Source organism: Thamnophis elegans, chromosome 1 (assembly GCF_009769535.1).
Source record: "Thamnophis elegans isolate rThaEle1 chromosome 1, rThaEle1.pri, whole genome shotgun sequence".
NCBI lineage: Eukaryota > Metazoa > Chordata > Lepidosauria > Squamata > Colubridae > Thamnophis > Thamnophis elegans.
The window spans coordinates 150,872,157-150,890,730 of NC_045541.1; the positions used below are offsets into that span (position 1 = coordinate 150,872,157).

At 38.5% G+C, this 18,574-nt stretch overlaps 1 protein-coding gene across 1 annotated transcript in view; it reads left to right on the top strand.

Moving 5' to 3' along the window:
- The first annotated feature begins 11,795 nt into the window (after window positions 1-11,795).
- The window catches only part of LOC116520715 (neuroblast differentiation-associated protein AHNAK-like), a 28,421-nt gene continuing 21,642 nt past the window's right edge, over window positions 11,796-18,574 (top strand). The window contains exons 1-5 of the mRNA XM_032235032.1: window positions 11,796-11,854; window positions 12,902-12,997; window positions 14,763-14,825; window positions 16,384-16,525; window positions 17,387-17,568. Coding sequence (XP_032090923.1) covers window positions 14,811-14,825; window positions 16,384-16,525; window positions 17,387-17,568 — 339 coding nt within the window. The 5' untranslated portion in view covers window positions 11,796-11,854; window positions 12,902-12,997; window positions 14,763-14,810. The remainder of the gene's footprint in view (window positions 11,855-12,901; window positions 12,998-14,762; window positions 14,826-16,383; window positions 16,526-17,386; window positions 17,569-18,574) is intronic.

The following is an 18,574-nucleotide window of genomic DNA, read 5'->3' on the forward strand; positions in this document are numbered from 1 at the left end:
GCCACCAGGAGGCGCCTGAGGCATGGAGCAGCAGTGAGAGCTGAAGGGAATGTGCTCCTGATTTCAGGCCTTGGAGCAGTGACGAGGAGGCAAGGGAGGTGGTCCTGGATGCCTGGCAACGCCGGGCAGATCGATGAAGAAAACAGCTACACAGTTACAAAATATAATTGGACACAGCTGGTTGTAATTAGGCTCCTCTCAAGATTGTATTTAAGGAGGGACTCGGGGGGGAGTCTGATTTTTGGGATTCAACTTCATTCGTAATGCTGGCGAAGCTGTTATCTGTCTTTGTTGAAGTCTGAGTTGCTGCCAAGGTTCTTATCTGTTTGTTGTGCTTGGCTTTCAGCCACCGAAGTTTATGTTTCCTGTTAATAAAGTGCTGTGAAATTCCAATTAACTTTGTCTCGGCATTCGTTACTGGGCGGAGGAGGGGGTCAGAACAGTTTTTACAGCTGTCTTCTGGGGATTGAAAAAAGACCAGTCCCTACTTGTCCATCTCAAGTCTTCTTCTTTCATGTCTGCTGGATGGCATTATGCTTGGTGGTAAAGGCAGGCAGGCAGGCTTGGGAAGGTCTGCTTCACTCTGGTTGCCATGATGAATTTCTAGTGGATGGCTGGATCCAAACCCAATTTTCTGGCTCAAATGGAGGCAGCATCTGGATTCTGGTTACAGAGTGCAGGGCTGAAAGACATGAGAACAATGCCCCCTCTCCCCCCTTTGCTGGTGTTCCACCCAGGAAAGGCATTGTTGGGGGATAAGAGATGGAGAGATAGAGTGGGGGTGGGTAGATAGCTTGTGGGCAGGGTTTGTGGAAGAAAAAAAAATCAGTATTGCAGTTATTAAACAGATAGACCAGTTATAACTAAAATGGGGACATCACAGATGAGAGGTGGGGGAAGCTGGATTCATATGCTTCAGAAAAAAAAGATGGACAGATAGTTCCATCTCAGCAGAGAATTGGCATCCATTAAATATAACAAAGAGCAATATTAAAAAAAAACTCTTTGCATTTACAAACAGTAAATGTAAGAACGATTTTTTTCTGTAAATGAACTTAAAACGTTCCCTCATAAACTTGGGCTGTATTTAAGGGTACAGAGAGGGAAGGAAACTTAACCCTGTCCTACTGGCCAGGCAAACTCAGGGTGAAGGCATTTCCATTGCTTAAGTCAACATTATTTCTAACTATTTAATTATTATTATTATTATTTTTGTAGCAATTTACATTTTTATCTTTTGGATTGGAAACATTTTATAGTTACAATTACCTTGAGGGCACACAGAGACTTTGACACACACATATACAAACAAGGAGAAAAAAGAGAGGAAAACAGAACTCTTAGGTTTACACACAGACTGGCCATTCCCACCATAAATCTCAGTTAAATTAGGGAAGGCACAAATGTTAAGAAACAAACCACATGGTTGCATGGAAGACAGAGAGGAAGAGAGAGAAATAAACAGAGAAAAACCCCAACATCGATAGATCGATAGAGCCAACTGTGACTGGGAGAAGGGCCCTCTCACTCACACATACAGGCATATAGACATTTCCCACACTTTTCTGGGCTTTAAAAGTTAAAGTTTAGAGGTACTCACCTTCTTTCCAAACAGCCTTTGAGCTCAACATTCGAAACCTCTTTAAAACCTTTGTTCCAAATGGCCAACATTCAGGAAAACTCACCCACAGACTCAGCAGGTCTGCTGCTAGCAAGGGAGGCTTACCTGGGCCAGGTCCATTGGTCATGTTAGCTTGGAGTCCCATCTGGTGTGCCAAATTGTTGGAAGAAATGTCCATCTGGGTTCAGTTCCAAATGGGAAGAAAGACACTGGAAACATTAAGGCTATTTGGAAAGATGGTTTAATGGTGGACAGGACCACATTGAGATCCTGGGCAAAAAAGAGCACATGGGTGAGAGAGGGAGAGAGATTTATACCCCCTCTTGAGCCCCGCTTTGGAGCTTCCTGTTCTTGTGTAAGAAATGTACTCTGATTGGTTATCAGACTCCCATGGGCCCATGCAGGGGTAACTTTGTAGGTTGTCTTGTTGCCCAGGCCTGGTTGAATCTTTCTGCGTGATGATGTAATAAAGGGGCTTTGGGAAATTCCTATGATGGCTTAATGGCTTTGTCCTCTGGTTTGGATCTTGAATGAGGGCTAATCTTATCATGTCCTGAGGGCTATGTCTTTTGCGTTGTAGATAAACTGGCCCAGCCTTTGTCTTGTAGACAGGTTGGCACCAAAATATATGCTGGGCGGGGGGCAGCAAGGCTCTGAGTTTATGTTCCACATAGATAGAGTTCTATTTCTCTTTTAAGGGAACTATTCTGCCTTTTTAATATTTCCTAAAATATTTCATTCTTCTAGGAGAGAAGTAGATGCTAACTTCCTACAAATTCAAAATGAAACCATAATAACAAGCCCTTGTTACAAGGCTTTTTGTACAAAATCTATATCAACAGGTGTGCTAGGGGAAAAAAGCTTAATTATGTCTTTTCTTTAGAATCATATCTACAATTGAAGTTCCATCTTGTACTTAACTGCTTCTCCAATGTATGAGAAAAGATTCCATAAAGACTTTCGGAGTTGGAAATTAAAGCTGTTTCTAAAAGAATCTTTATCTATTCATCTAGGTCAGTATTTCTCAACTTGGCCACTTGAAGATGTGTGAACTCCCAGAATTTCCCAGCCAGCATGAGAAACACTGATCTCTATTCTAGCCTGCTCAAGTAGCTTATTTCTATTCTACCAAAACTCTTATGTCTATAACTTTAACTGGGTCAAACAGTGGGATTTGTTCATAATTTTGAACCAAAAACTCAACAATTTGAAACGTCAGATGAGCTGGTTTACAGAATCCAATGAGAGTTCCATGGGATTGAAATTTGGCAAATGTGTGGTTGTTTCAGTGCTGCCATGCTACGCCCAGAGGTTCAGTAGACCAGTGCCACCCCAGCCCTTCGGAGACTAGGTAGACTGGTCCCTTGATTGGCTGCAGGGGACAGTCAGCACAGTCAAGCCAGAAGGAGATTAGAAGTTGCTTTTTTGTTCTGAGAAATACCTAGAATAGCAGTAAACATTATCAACTGCTTTTTACATATTCTGTGTTATAAATAGATTAATTTTCTTTTTTCCTTTTCTAAAACAAAGATTAAAAAGAAAAAAGGAAAACCCATATACTCTTTTTCATTCTTTCTCTCCCTCTCTTTCCCATCTTTAAATACTTATCACTCTCTGAGTTTAAGATTTCAGGAGATTTGGTGCCTAAGTAGGCGTTTCCTTTTTCATCTCCTTGCATTGTTTCCTTAATTTCCATTTTTCAGACCTCAGAGATACAAAGTTGGTCATAAGCATGCCTTTCGACTGATGGATTTGTGGCTGGTTCTATAGCAACAAACAAAAGCATGAGTCAGAAACTGGCAGGAAGCTATAAACACATTTTTCCCCCCTGACATTGCCCAGAGTTTGCTTAATTTCTAAGAGCCGCTATTGCTACACAACAGTCAGTTAAGTGGAATCTGTTCACATATTTGAATTATGGATCTGTTTCAAAAAATAGTGCTGACCCTGGTAATATAGTTGCACCCACAGAAGCTTAGACAATCATCCGTTTATTAATCCTCAAAAATGTTGCAAAATGCTATGCTGCTTTTGCTAGTAGATGAAGCCGTTATTGGAACCAGGCACTGCCCTGGACTCAATCTCTAAAACAGATCTAAAGAATATGCGGTCTGCAAAGCAATCTGCTGTGTTTTTTTTTTTTTAAAACCCAATAAAATTACCACCACTGTTGCCACCAGCCCAAAAGATGCACTGCTGAAGCAGCTCCAATGCCTCATCGCTATTGCTGACTCCAGCACTGCTAGACGCCAAATAGCTGTTTGGTGCACCTAGTGTTCCTTTTCAGCTCAGGATTTTCAATTCATCTACATTTTTCCCTCTATAAATTGTGCAGGTTTGTTCTACAAGGTGATTCAGAGCACATAGGAATGCAAACATAATGCTTGTCTGAGAACACCTCAAAGCAGCTCATGCTAATCCCAGGTAAAAGGCATGGCTGGGTTCCCATCCCTGTATTTTCCAGAATACTTTTGGACAATCAGGTCTAAGGCCCTAAATACACTCTTGGGGTGTAATCCAACCTTGGGAATAAGATGAATCTGCTGCACCTTTCTACCCTCAGTTATTAAAAACTTGAGGTAAGAGTCTTGACCAGTGATGGCTAACCTTTTCCGGACCGAGTGCCCAAAGAGTGTGTGTGAACGCCCAAACCCCCGAAATGCAATACACATGTGTCCCCTGTGCATGCTCCCCACTCCTGTGCATGTGTACCACCCCCACAATGCACGCCCCATCCTGCACATGCATGCTCTGCACCATGCTGCCCCATGCATTCACATCCTGCCCCCCCCAAATCCCCCCATGCACATGTGGGGGATCTGCACACGCTCCATCCTCCGCACACCAGAGACCTAAAGACTCTGGGCCTAAAGGCTACTGGGAGGCCCATGTGCATGGGAGGCCCATGTGCATGTGCGGCAGAGCTGAACTGGAGTGATGGTTCACATGCCCACAGAGAGGAGCTGCATGCCACCTCTGGCACGCGTGACATAGTTTCGCCATCATGGGTTTAGATTCTCGTGAATTATTGTGTTAACGCAATTCAGAATTTTGCACACAAACCTGGTTGCAAATTTCTGGATTTGATAGAACAGGGAAATAGGACTAAGCATGTACTACATTTGGAAACAAAATGTAAAAAAGACTTCAGGCTCACAGGAAGCATTTTAATCAATCTTTCAGTATGCATGTCAGGGAATACAAGTGCCCTGGATTCAATCTCTACAAGGTCTCCGCTTGTCTAAAACAAGAAGACTATGTAGGTCACATTCTGGATGTAGCTGCTCCAGTTTTCTCTGCAGTAAAAATCTTATCACTGGAACTCTCTGTACAAGGAAGCTTATATAGTTATTTGTCATTTAGGAAATTTGTTTAGGTCCTTTCATTAATTTGAATGAGTAATTTTATCTCTGGCATTTGGAATAAACTTTTGTCATACTGTGATATTAATTCTTGTTTGTTATTGATTTCTGATTCTTTGTCAAGAAGAGTATTTAGAATCTTCTTCCTATGTGTTCAGTTTAGGTATTTATTTGGATTTTTCATTATTTGCCAACTGGAGAATTTTACTATGATCTAGATGGGATTTATTGAGATGGACTTTTTAATAATAATTTAAAAAATCAACAGCACTTGCATGATGAAAAAGTTCTCCCTATTAATCAAAATGTCATGGTAGATCATATTGAATAAAAAATAAAAACCAAAGCTCTATCCCTATCTTTGAGGGTCAGAGGGCTTAGCTCAGGGGTGTCCAACTCACGTTGCCACAGCGTTTACATGACATATCACAACTTTTTTCTCCTTCACTAAACCTGGGGTGGGTGTGACCAGTGTGTGATGCAACCAGCCTGCGGTCCATGAGTTTGATACCCCTGGCTTAGCCAGTCTGTAACCCTATGTTGCAATTACAAAAACTAACACCTGCTTACAACACCCACTCAATAGCTCTGCCTCAGTGTTTCCATCCTTTTGGTGCCATTCATTGCTAGTCCTCTGCCGTCATTCTTCCCAAGTACAAATCATTTACTTGGTGGAGTTACAAATGAATGTCTAATGATGGCTGTACCTGGTAGGAAGCCCTGAGTCAGTGCTGCCAGGTGATCACATTCTTTCCACCTCCACCCAACATAGACAAGCAACGTATCTGATCCTTAGGGCTAGGACATTGGCAGCAAGCAATGAACATTTCAAGTCCCACCAACTTTGGCATTTGGCTCCTCTCTGCAAATTTAAGTGCTTCTGGTGGCCACCAACAGTTGCTGTTCCTGAGCTTGCTTGTTCCTAAATATACTTTGGAATTGTGCATTTTGGTGTGGGAGAGGAATGCATCAGTTTTCATTTTTCTTGCTTATTTGGTGGATGTGGAGTAAGAAAACAAGAAAAATGAAGCAACAAAGGGATGGTTCCCTTAGTGCTGAATTAATTGGGATTGACTGATCCACCACCAGTTTACTGTCATATTGTCATAGTTTCCTTGTATTTATTTACAAATTTGGTGTCATTAGTCCCTAACAGTTCCAAGCCATTTTCTTTAGAAACTTAGCACAGAAGCTTTATCAAAGCAAAATATAGTGAGAAATGTTAGATATACAGTAATTAAGTTCTTTACCATTTCTGAACCCGAAATACAACAAGCTGAATACATAAGCATGTTTCTTTCTAAAGAAAGAAAATGTAAAAAAAAAAATGTTTCACCTGTTCCTGCTATAAGCCCCCCTCCCTCTCAACAATAGTAGTTGTTTACAGTAGTTTTGGCCTGTCCCAAACATGTGCTGCAAAAATCTGGAGACCTACTGAATTGCTGTTGTTGCTTTTGCAACTCAGTTATAGTTGCATTACTAACCGTAGCTGTATGGCAATAGTCCACCTAGCAGTGATCAAAGCTCCTGGATTAATTCTTTTTTAAAAAAAAAATCAAAGCAAGTACTTCTGTGAACATCTCATAACAATCTACATTCATTGGCAAGTGGCCTATTTTAATTCTGGCAGGTGAGAAATTGTCTGGGTAGAGCCAAGTCAGAGATTTATTAGTTTTCATAGCTTTGTTTTCTAACTGGCATTATTGCTAAATTCTTGTCTAAGTTACAGCAAGCCCTTTGCTTAAAGGAGCCCCTGGCAAAGTGCCATCTGGTTTCTTTCCCCCTCCCCTTTCTCCCATCTTCACAGATGTGCGATTACTTGGAAGCAACCCTGCTAGTATGTAAGTAGAGCAGCCACTACATGAAATTAATGCTGATGGCCAGGGAATGGGTAAAACCATGTGCTTTATCCCAGAGCCTGCTAATAGTACATGTTCAGGTGCAACAAGGGATATTGTTCCACAACTGTTCCATAGCTACACTGAGCAGCTGCTGTGCATAAAATAAAGGGAGGTATCCTGTTGTCCACCTTAATCACCAAAATATCTTGAAGAATCTGAAGAAAGCAGCAGACAAATAGAAAGCCAAAACAGTGCTTTAAATTCTTTACAATGCCTTGTGGTCCCAGAACACTGTAGGAAAAATTAACTACTAACTGCAAGCTGAACCACGTACCACAAAAAGTCCAAAAGAAGTGCCAAAATACTGTCAATTATTAACTCTCTCCAGAACAAGCTTGCACAGCTTCTGAGTTACCTTGTATGTATGGCAGCCAACCAGATGTTCTTGAGTATTTGCCCCTACACATTTTTGTAATTTTAAACAGGAACTGGATTGGGCTCCACAACTCTGATTGCATCAACCATTACTGATAGACTGATTTTTCCCCCCTCAGATCACAGAGTGAGCAAACTTGCTGTAGAAAGTTTCCATGTTTAATTAAACTTGTCTGAGGTATTTGGTTTTTACAAGGCTATGCTTTGACAATAGACACATGTGCACTGTCACCATTGCTCTGCCTTTAAGAGCAACTTTTAGGTGCAGACAATTCATAGTCTAAGACTTTTCTGACATGGAGTCTTTCATGGCAAAAAAGGACCTATGATAAGGTCTGCTTTTTTTGCCAAACTTTTTGCAAGTCCTATCCTCTTTCCTCAGTGCATCCTAATGGGTGGCTTGGAACACTTCTGCCTGCTTAATGCTCTGTTTTTGGTTGATTAATTAGTTATTAATGTTTAAGCTTCTCATTTCCCTCCTGGCTTTGCAACCTAGACAGAAGCTGCTGTGTAGAATTTGGAAAGGAATTCATAAGCCAGTTGTCCAACCATTTTAGGTTTTAGATTGCATTTATTTGTACGTACATCAGCCAGCTTGATATGGATATCAAACTTAATATGGGGATTAATATTTTATGTAAAAGAAGTGCTAGAAAATACAATGTAGGGAATCACTATTTCTGTTGGTACTTGAGTTTATTTTCAGAAATTGAGAATGTGAAATAGGCCAGGACAATAGTTTGGAGCAAAGCAGTCACTCTATTTTTCTCATTGATGAACTGTGTCAAATGATCTTAGATCAGTGTTTTTCAAACTTGGCAACATGCTCGCTGGGAAATTCTGGGAGTAGAAATTCACATATTGTAAAATTGCCAATTTTGAAAAGCACTGATCTTAGATGAATGATTAAGAAGAATGAGTTCATTCTGAATAGCATAACACTACTCTTCAACACTTCTGCAAAATTTAACCAATTTAATTTTTAATTTTATTGCATGTTATGCCAAGTCCATTCTTTTACTGGTTCACTCAGAGACATCTTATGAAATTGGTATTCTTTTGAATTGGTACTGGTAATAAATATTAAAGTATATAAGCCCCAGTTCAAAATGTATCCACAAAGTGTAAGTGTGATCCTAAATCAAAATGGAATTATAATTATATTAATTGTGTGGGTGCTCATGTAATATACCAATAAAAAAGAATATTTGTATCTCAGGTCTGAACTGTGGTCTCTGAGCTTAGTTGTTTTCTTGCAGACATTTCATTACCTGACAGGGTAACATTATCAGTGATATTATAGGAGTGTTGATAATGTTACCTAGTTGGATAATGAAACGTCTCACATAGCATAATTACATGGTCACACTCAGAGATGTATATTTTCTTTATTACATAATAATTTAACTAAACATTACAATTAAAAAGACAATACAAAGTAGAAAATAAAAGGATAAAAAGCAAAAATAGAAAGTGCAGAAAATAGAGAAATGAAAATAAAAATAAAAACTGGTTCACACTGGCTTCTGAAACTAGGCAACTCCACTAACACATTTCACCTCCCTTCTGATGCTTCCTACAACAGTTTTGAGTACTTAAAAGAGATATCTGCACATGCACTATATTAGCTGATTAAGGGGGTACAAAGAGGTGACATAGTGTAAAATGTATTATTAACTTGAAAACAAGAATTGTGTACATATTAGCCTAGAAATGTGCTAATAATTCCTTTGATTTAATATTTTCCTGGTTTTGTTTGTTTTAAATCACAATCAGCTGTATTTTCACCAAAGCCATTATCCTAGCCTACAACTACACATTGATCTAAAACATTGATCTAGAATTAAATAACCATACTGATTACTAAAACTTGGGTGAACAACTCCATTCTCCTGATGACTACAATATAATGCAAGAGTACTAGTTGATCATACTATAATCAGGCCAATTTCAATCTATACTTCATAATCTTAAAGAACTATAAAGAGAGAGGTCATTATGATTTGATTAAGTTAACATTAGCTTCAACAAGTTTTTAGAGTGAACTTTTAGGGGTTGAGGGTCTTTGCTGTAGGCTGTAGAGAGATAAAAATCTGGGTCAGGACCAGTATATTTGTAGATACGAGTGCCAGGCAAATACTAAAATGGATTTCTACAACCTACAACAAACAAGACCTGCAAATCTGTAAGATACTAAGTATGATCCTGGCTGGTGAAATTCCCCTCAAAATGAGTAATCAAGCATTTAGACATTTACTAACAGCTGGTTTTCGAAGGTACAAGCTTTTGAAAATCAGAAATAAAACAAATCCAAGTTTGAGTATTTTACTACTTAAAGTAAGATTTGGACAAAAATCTCTAGGCTATTTTTCGTTCTGCAAAGATTAGTAGTGTTTTCATTCTTTCATAAATCTTTCACAACTGGTGTTTTGTTCCAGCTTCTTTTTCACAAGTATGATGAAATTAGTCACTGCAACTGTTCCCAGTGGCCACTGGACTGCTTTCAAAACAAAGGAATAATTTTGCAAGAAAAGTGTAGGAGTAAAGACAGATCAGAACATTTTTAGATCATAAGACTATAAAGCATAGTTTCAAAGAGAGAAAGTGGAGCTTTTTTTAAAACTGAAACAAAGCTGATTGGTTCATTTTTTATGGGGCACAGCACACATAAGCAACTCATGGGCTGTGTACATAGCCACCAGCATCCCTTTTGAAACCACTACAGTAGCCCTCAGTAGATCAGGGCAATAATAAGTAAAGCTTCTTTTAGAAAGGCGTGGCTTAAGGTGTGGTTTTGGGAAAAAAAGAGACATGTTTATCTTTTGTCTGAGGTAAATCAGTGTTATTTCCTCCTTTGACTTTGAAGGAGTTTTAAGAAGGAAAATGGTATCCTAAGTTTTAGGCATTCAATTTTATCTCATTTTTGTAATTGTTTGTTCATCTCAGAGATTTTAAAAATAAACCTCCACAATCTAGAGAAAACATGCAGAGCATGGCTTCTAGAATTCTTTCCAACTGCCTCATCAACTATGGGCATAGGAGGTGTATACATTTTATTTGGTGTAATATTATGTCTTCTGCCTCTATGTGCGTGTGTGCGTATGCGTGCAAACAGATTCTTTTCTGCTCTCTCCTTGCATTGTGTCTGTGGGTGTTTCTGTGTATACATGTGGTGAAAAGTACTTCCCTGTTACATATTGAAATGAGTAGCTGAAACTAGTTGCTGAAGTTCTCACTCAGGTCCGCTGTTGAAGTGGGAAAATACCTTGTTCTGATTGGTTGACCGGCTGACAGCTTCCTATAAAAGGAGTGCTGGCAGCCAGGCTGTTGCTGTTGTTCGTATGAACTAAATAAAAAGACCTTTGCTGAAATCACTCTGGCTTCGCTTCCATTCTCACCCCGAATATAACACTCCCCACCAGCAATCAGGACCCAGATGAGAATAGCTTAACTCCAAGATTAATATCAGACCAACAATCAAGGAACTGACAAACAAGCCAACAGCAAGCAGCCCAAAGAATCTCTAAGGCCACGCTCACCAACACTGACAGGGCAAACTATTAGAATATAAACTGAGAGCAAAGCCCACTCCTTACTAGCACTGATGATGTTACCTAGTTTGGGTAACAAAATGTCCGCAAGAAACAGAGCTCAGAGAGCATCAAGGACCCCTCATTTCAACCCTGAGCCACAAAAACTCTCCTTTATTGGCAGGCCTAGACTTCCTAGTCTCCTGATTTCTAGCCTGGCATCTTAACCACTAAACCAGTGTTTGTCAACCTTGGCAACTTGAAGATGTCTGGACTTCAACTCCCAGAATTCCCCAGCCAGCGGGGAATTGCACTAAACCAAGCTGACTGTCTATTAATAGAGAAAGATGGAACTTTGGTGACTTGCATGTTCCTCATTGCTTCCTATGTGTAGTGGAACTAGAATAAATTGTGCCAAATACAAAAATATATACAAAAATATAATATTTAGTTATTATATTTATATCCTGTCACAGAGTCTCAGGTCGCAGAATGAATTGAGTTTGTTTGAAGATATAGTTTTAATTATACTATACTAGACTTAACTATGATTGTTTCTTATACAAAACAGGAAACATCAGGAAGATTTTTTTAAAAATAAACTTGGCCTGTTATTACATTTTTGGAAATAATCCTTATAGTTGTCCTATTGAAAATGCAAGTCACCATTTATTGCCCAAATTTTGCATAAGTAATTCAGTGATATTTATAGTCTAATCAAGCCAAACCAAGAGAGATCTGTAAGATGAGTTTTTTCTATTTTGCTATTTCATAATACCTATTTATGTCCCATGAGCTATTGATTGAAGACATCTTTTAAATGAAAAATCATTAATGCACATCCATTAAATATCCATTGGAGGGCAGAACTAGATGTCCTAACAGCTACTACTAGATCAGCAATAATACTTAAAATGTAATTTTACATCAAGCTATGCATTTTTTTAATTGCTATGATGGATGGAACAATTTTGATGCTTTTTTTAAATAATTCCAGCATCAGGTAGACAGCTGAGACCCGAAGATTCAGAGGCAGATGGTGAGGCCGATGCAGAAGATGATTCTGTAAGTAATCCAGATTGTTCTATTAGTTTTAATTGGGAATTGCAAAGCTTCATTTCCTTTACAATAGAACCTCCCAGCAAGAAATCAAGCTTCATCTAATCAAATAACAAACCAAATTAAACCATTCTTCTTCCTGAATTTAATCAAAATCTGCTCTTGAAAGCCTCTGCTCAACCTGGCCCAAACAAAGTTATTTGTTTGAAACAAATGTTTAATACTGTTAAGTATTAAATATACAGTTAAGCATATTCAATTATAACGTTATAATAGTTTTAATGGGTTATGATTTTCATTTGATTTTGACACAATATTAATTGAAACTATTCAGAAATCATTATCAAGTTTTTGATTAAGTTGAACCTGAACAACTTTAGTCACAAGTTAAACTAAACTAGAGCGTTCTAAAACAAAAAATCCATTGCACATGTTAGTAGAGCTTCTAAAGGAGATACAGGATACATTTAATGATCGCTTGTTCAGAAAGTGACTGAACTTACAATGGTGCTGGACAGGTAGTACTTATGCCCAGTTCTCATACTTACGTTGGTTGCTGTATCCCTGCAGGCATGCAATCACGATCAGCTCCTAGCTCACGATTACAATGCCACAACATCCTAACATCATATGATCACTATTTGCAACCATTTGGCTAATTTCTTATAGTCAGGTTAATGGGAAAGCTGACAGGAGGTCATAAATGAAAGCCATGTGATGTTCTTGCTTAATGACCCATGGTGATTCACTTAATGACAATGGGAAGTACCAGAATTTCGGTCATTAAGTGACATTATGGTTTATAGCCACATCATTTAGCAATAGAAATTCTAGTCCCAATTATCATTGTTGTAAGGACTACTTTTATTATATCCATTTGGCTAATTAAATAAGAATTCGGCATTATTCAGTATCCTGCTGGATAAAATTAAAGAAAGATATATAATCCACCCTTTTTTTCTCACAATAATAATTTTTTTAAGCCCATGTAAATAATAGGAAAGCAAATTCAGGAAATAAGAGTACGCTAATGGTATTTCTCTGTTTCTATAGATAAGTGAAGTGACAACTGAAAGTATAAGACCTAGGCCACAAGGATCTTCTCCAGTGTATGAATATTGCATAGAAGATGAATATTTTAACAAAAAGGTAAGACTCAAAATGAAAGAGTTCATAGCATACGTTTCAGTTACGGCAACAAGTTGTAAACCTTTGACAAAGTTTTTATGCCTTCTTTAGCTCCTTAAAATTAAAGACAAAATTAATACTGATTGGCTTAAGGAGCACCCATTTTTCCTTCCCTGTATACTCTGCAAGAGTATCCTGGGAAAATGTTGTGCCATCACTTATTATCACTTGCATATGATGTAATGATTCAGAAATGAAAAGGAAAGCTGCAAGATTGCTTAACGTAATGAAAAAAAATAGCTTCTTTTCCTTTAAAGTAAATTTAGAGAGTTGTCTCCTTTTAAAAGAAAAGTAATTCTTATCCAAAGTACACCAGTTTTTGTGGTCCAGCCACAGGGAAAGATAGAAGGTGCTGAAACTCCCAGCTTTCGAAGTGAAAAGGCAGATGACTGTACTTATACATAAATTCCCAGCATGAAGAGCAGGAAATAAGTAAGCATTGTGTGTGCACTTGCACACAGTTGTTGATGGTAAAAGCATTCTCTGGGCGATTTACAATGTCAGCATTATTTGCATATTGTTCCCAACAATCTGAATCCTCATTTTACCAACTTTGGAAGGATGGAAGGCTGAGTCAACTTTGAGTCCCATCAAGATCGCACTCCAGGCTGTTGGCAGAATTAGCTTGCAATACTGCATTGTAACCACTGCACCAACTGGGCCCCTACACATTTGCATGCAGAGTTGCCAGCAGAGAGTGATGGGCAAGACAGCATAGGATGTACATTTACATGTAGCACTGCTGGCCCAGAGAGTGGTAAATGTGCATTGTATTACACATTCTGCTGAAGTCAACTGGGAAAGCCATGAAGCATGATAGTCTATGAAGTTGGAGGAGCACAGAGAACGGTATTCTCTCTATAACAAAAGTTGAGGCAAGGGTGTTGTAAAGTCCTCGATCTACAACCGGTGCCAAATCCTCGACTTATGACCTGTCAGCCCGGTAACAAAAAGACAGGTCTCATTGGCTGAGACGTGCCTGGCTGAAGCGGGACTTTTACTGCACACCCATTGGTTGTTCAGTTTGACTACTTTATTATAAATATTTGTCAAGCAGAGCATGGTGCTGAAGTTGTTCTATAGTTGTTCTGTTGCTGTTAACTCAATAAAGAATTGTTTTGAGGTTACCTCAGCATGTCTCCTCCATTAGTCGACCAGAATTTAATAGTGTACTCTTGTCGTCAGTATAAATCAGGAGTGATGCCACAATAGGGGGCTATGACAGATTTGTTTAAGGCTAGCTTCATGTAAACTGCAGAACTTTTGCCCCACATGTTGATTACAAGGCAGTTAACTGAGGGGAAAAGGCAATTAACTACATCAGGTACTAGAAATATCTAAAGCCTGTTTATATGTTACCTGCTTTTGTGTGGTGGAGGGTCTTCGGCCAAACTGCCTCAGCCTGCTAAGGTGGGGTACCCATATTGGCAAATGATGATCCTGGAAAAGCTATCCTTGTATCTGAGGAAGTGCAGGGTATACTTCACAGTCCCCTCCACCATTCTCCTTGGAGGCCAGTTCTGCCATTTGTGGCATGATATCATTCTCACCATCCCCTCTTGTTAGACTGATTTCTTCCCAGTGCTCTGTTGCCATTTTGTCCAAACACTATCAGTGGAACTATGCTACCATCTGAGATATACGGATTTCTGAGGTATCTTCGTTTGGTCCATACCCCCTTCGATGTCATACAACTAAGCATTAAAGATTGCATGTTTATTTCCAGCTTCAGCAAGATATAGAGAACAGACAAAGAAGAGACTCCACCTTCAAAATGAGTGATTCACAGGTGAGATTAAGTACCTGTTAAGCTTCAGGCGTGACTTTCAATGTAGGAAAGCACTGTGTTAGAGTTCTTCAAAATCCTGGGTCTTATTAGATGACAATTGATTTTTTTTTTACTTGCATTAGATAGGTATAGATGTTAAACAATGTGAACTTTTCACTCAGTCACTTTTTGTAATTGAAACTGAACTTCTGAAACGGAAATATCACTACACTATTACATAATCACACTAATATTCTGTCACTCTAATATAATTTTAAAATAAGCAAGTTGCATGCATTCTGCACCCACTATCACATTCTACATTTTATTAATGCCTCTGCACACACAGCCCTGAACACATTCACAGCAAATGATTGGCCCAGGCAGCACTGGTAGCACTGCTGCAGCTAGAATTGGTCCTTTACATTGAATAAGTGATTGGAGCTATCCAAACTGGCAAACCCCATCTGGAAGAAGCCATTAATGTTGTATTTTTAAGTAAACAATTATATTACCCTAGTATTTTTCAAAATTAAGTACTAGAAATTAAGGACTGTGAGAAAGATCTATAAGTACTAGTTGAACAAGCAGAATTATGCAACTGCTAAAATACTCAATGTAGTCTTGTACTGCTTTAGTGCTTTAGCAGAAGTATTGCATCTAATTACAGGAAGCAATATTTCTTTGATCAGGCCATATGTCTCCCCTCCCCTTAAAAAGAATATGGAGAAACTGGAATAGGTTGAGAGAAAATATATCAGACTGGGAAACAATGGAAAGCTTGGAAAGCAAGCTGTATGAGAAATTAATAAAGAAATCAAGGAGTCAGGTTTAATTAGCTGGGGAGCGGGGGGGGGCAGAAAACTAAGGAGTAATGCAGGTACCTAAAAGCTTATTACATGGAAGAGAAGGCAAATCAATACAGTTATTTTCAACAAATATATTTTATAGTTTCATGAGTTGCTGGTAACTGTAAATTGTATTGTCATAAGACCCAGAGGAATGAAGATCAGTGTTCTGCCGGTGTGTGTGGGGGGGGGGGGGGGGAGGTTCAGGAACATGTGGCTTTTGAAAAATTATCATACATATGTATGATATTAAGTGTAGTCATTTTAGATGGAAGATTTTATCTGGCTAGATATTTTATCATTGCTGACTGTTTAATTCTCATTTAAAATTATTTGTCTTCTATTCTAAAAATACCAGAGAGATGTTTATATCTTCTAAAAATCTTTATTTGCCTGTCACGGATCATTAAGAAATATTAATATGTTCCTGTCAAATCCTACATTCTGGTCTTATGATGTAGGCTTATGCACATTATACATCCAGCAAGCTGGTAATAAATCTAATTGCTAAAAAAGCCCTTGTTATCTGTTTTATAATTTTGCTTGTCTTTTGGTGCTAGGAAATGTTTGTGGCTCTTTAGTAAATTTAATATGTGCTATTTCTGGCAATGTAGTATGGTCAAGGTTAGGATTATGTTAGTGACAGTGTGAATGACATCATGATATAAATGAATTGAAGAATAAACTAATTTAGAGATGAGATTTAATAGCATACCTTTTGGAATGACTAGGAATCGATGGAAGTGACGTTACAAACCGATGTGGAATCTGGCGCAAGTGGATTCAGTGTAGCTGGTGGGGGAGCCGATGGCATATTTGTGAAGCAAGTGCTCAAGGAGTCCCCAGCATCAAACCTATTTAGTCTAAGAGAAGGTAAAGTATTGCTCTTGTATGATATTTATATTTTCTCTTAAAACGATTAACTAAGACAATTGTGATATCTTTGAAGCATCCATTAAAAAAAGTAATAACCATACAGTACTTTTTTAAAAGTATGCATACCTATTGAACGATGAACATGCTGCAGGGCAGGGACAAAGTAGTACAAGTACCTCGACTTACGACTGGATCAAAGGTGGCGCAGTGGTTAAATGCAGCACTGCAGGCTACTGCTAGATCAGCAGGTCAGCGGTTCAAATCTCACCGGCTCAGGGTTGACTCAGCCTTCCATCCTTCCAAGGTGGGTAAAATGAGGACCCAGATTGTTGGGGGCAATATGCTGACTCTCTGTAAACCGCTTAGAGAGGCCTGAAAGGCCTATGAAGCGGTATATAAGTCTACTGCTATTGCTATTGCTATTGCTATTGCTATAATTGACCCACAAAAATCCATATGACTTGGATTTGAAGATCTGATGGTTGCTCCCCACCCCCACCCCCCATCATATGATTGCATCTTGAGCACTCAGCAACTGGCCTGTGTTTATGGCCATTTGCAACATCTTGCAGTCTCATGACTGCAGTTTACTGTGTTTATTTGCCAACTGCAGTGTTCACTTTATGACTGCCATATTCACTTACAGAAAAGACTGTAAAATTGGGCATGGTCACTTCATAACCTGCTTAATGGCCAGTGTAATTTACAACCATAATTCTGGGCTCAGTTATGTTTGTAAGTTGAGAACAGCCTGTATATACTTCTAAAAAGTGAGTGAAAAGTAGTATGCTTTGCAAATTCAGACAAGGACCTGGGGGATTTATCTGATAGTCTGAATGCCTTGTTTCTGTTTTCCAGGTGATCAGCTTTTGAGTGCCACAATCTTTTTTGATAATATCAAATATGAAGATGCACTTAAAATACTACAGTATTCTGAACCATACAAAGTACAGTTCAATCTTAAAAGGAAATTTGTTGGGAAAGATGAGTTGGAAGCAATACATTCCGTAACACAGTCCAAAAAGGAAAAATTAAGTCAGGTAATATATTGTTCTTGAATTATACTATGGATTAAGCTGTACATAATAGAAAACTACCCGTTAGTGAAGTAATTTTAGAACTTTTAAAAAAAAAGTTTCCCCACCCTACCCACAGGGAAATAAAATTTTGAAGCAAAATCTTGAGGAGAGGTGGCTTGCTTAGGTTCTGGTTCTTCCCTAGAATAAATACAATGAAAATACAGAGTCTTCCAAAGTCAGGCTGCATGGATAATTTCTTATATACATTATTTTAATTGTTTGAATTGATTGCGGTTTTCTTCTAAGCATTGCATCCCTGAGATTTAGATGAGAAAAAGTATCACATTTTTGAACTGCCCATCTCCCTCAGAAAGAAATTATTGACTGTGTACAATGGAATATTAACAGTTAAAAACAGTATATAAAAGTTAGAAAATTTGGAAAGAGACAATGTGATAAAAAATTAAGTTTTTAAATTAATTAAAAGGTGAAAACAATCATTCCCCATATACCACTGATACTGATACCTCTGCACCAATTGCAAGTTGGCTTCCAGATGCAATTCAAGTTTCTGGTTGTCACCTTTAATGTAACCTTCATAGTTCAGGGCTGCCCACCTAGGATCATTTAGTGGAGAGGTCTTGTATCTTCTTGAACAGACACTACCACCTACGGATGCTACATAAGCAAATTTTTAAATATATGTGTGTGTGTGTGTGTGTGTGTGTGTGTGTGTGTTTGTGCTGATAAATAAATAAAGGGAGACTAGTATAGATCTATTTCAAGCTATTTAGCTCTCATCAGCTAGCCATACCCTTACTGGGATTCGAACCCAGGGTATGGCTAGCTGATGAGAGCTAAATAGCTTGAAATAGATCTATACTAGTCTCCCTTTACTTATTTATCAGCACAAATAAAAAAAACCACAAATATAACAAAGGCAACAGTAAAAATATTGGGTTTCTGTCGTGATGGACTCTTGTGACGAGCCGATTGACAGAGAATGGAAGCAGTTAGCTTCCTCCCA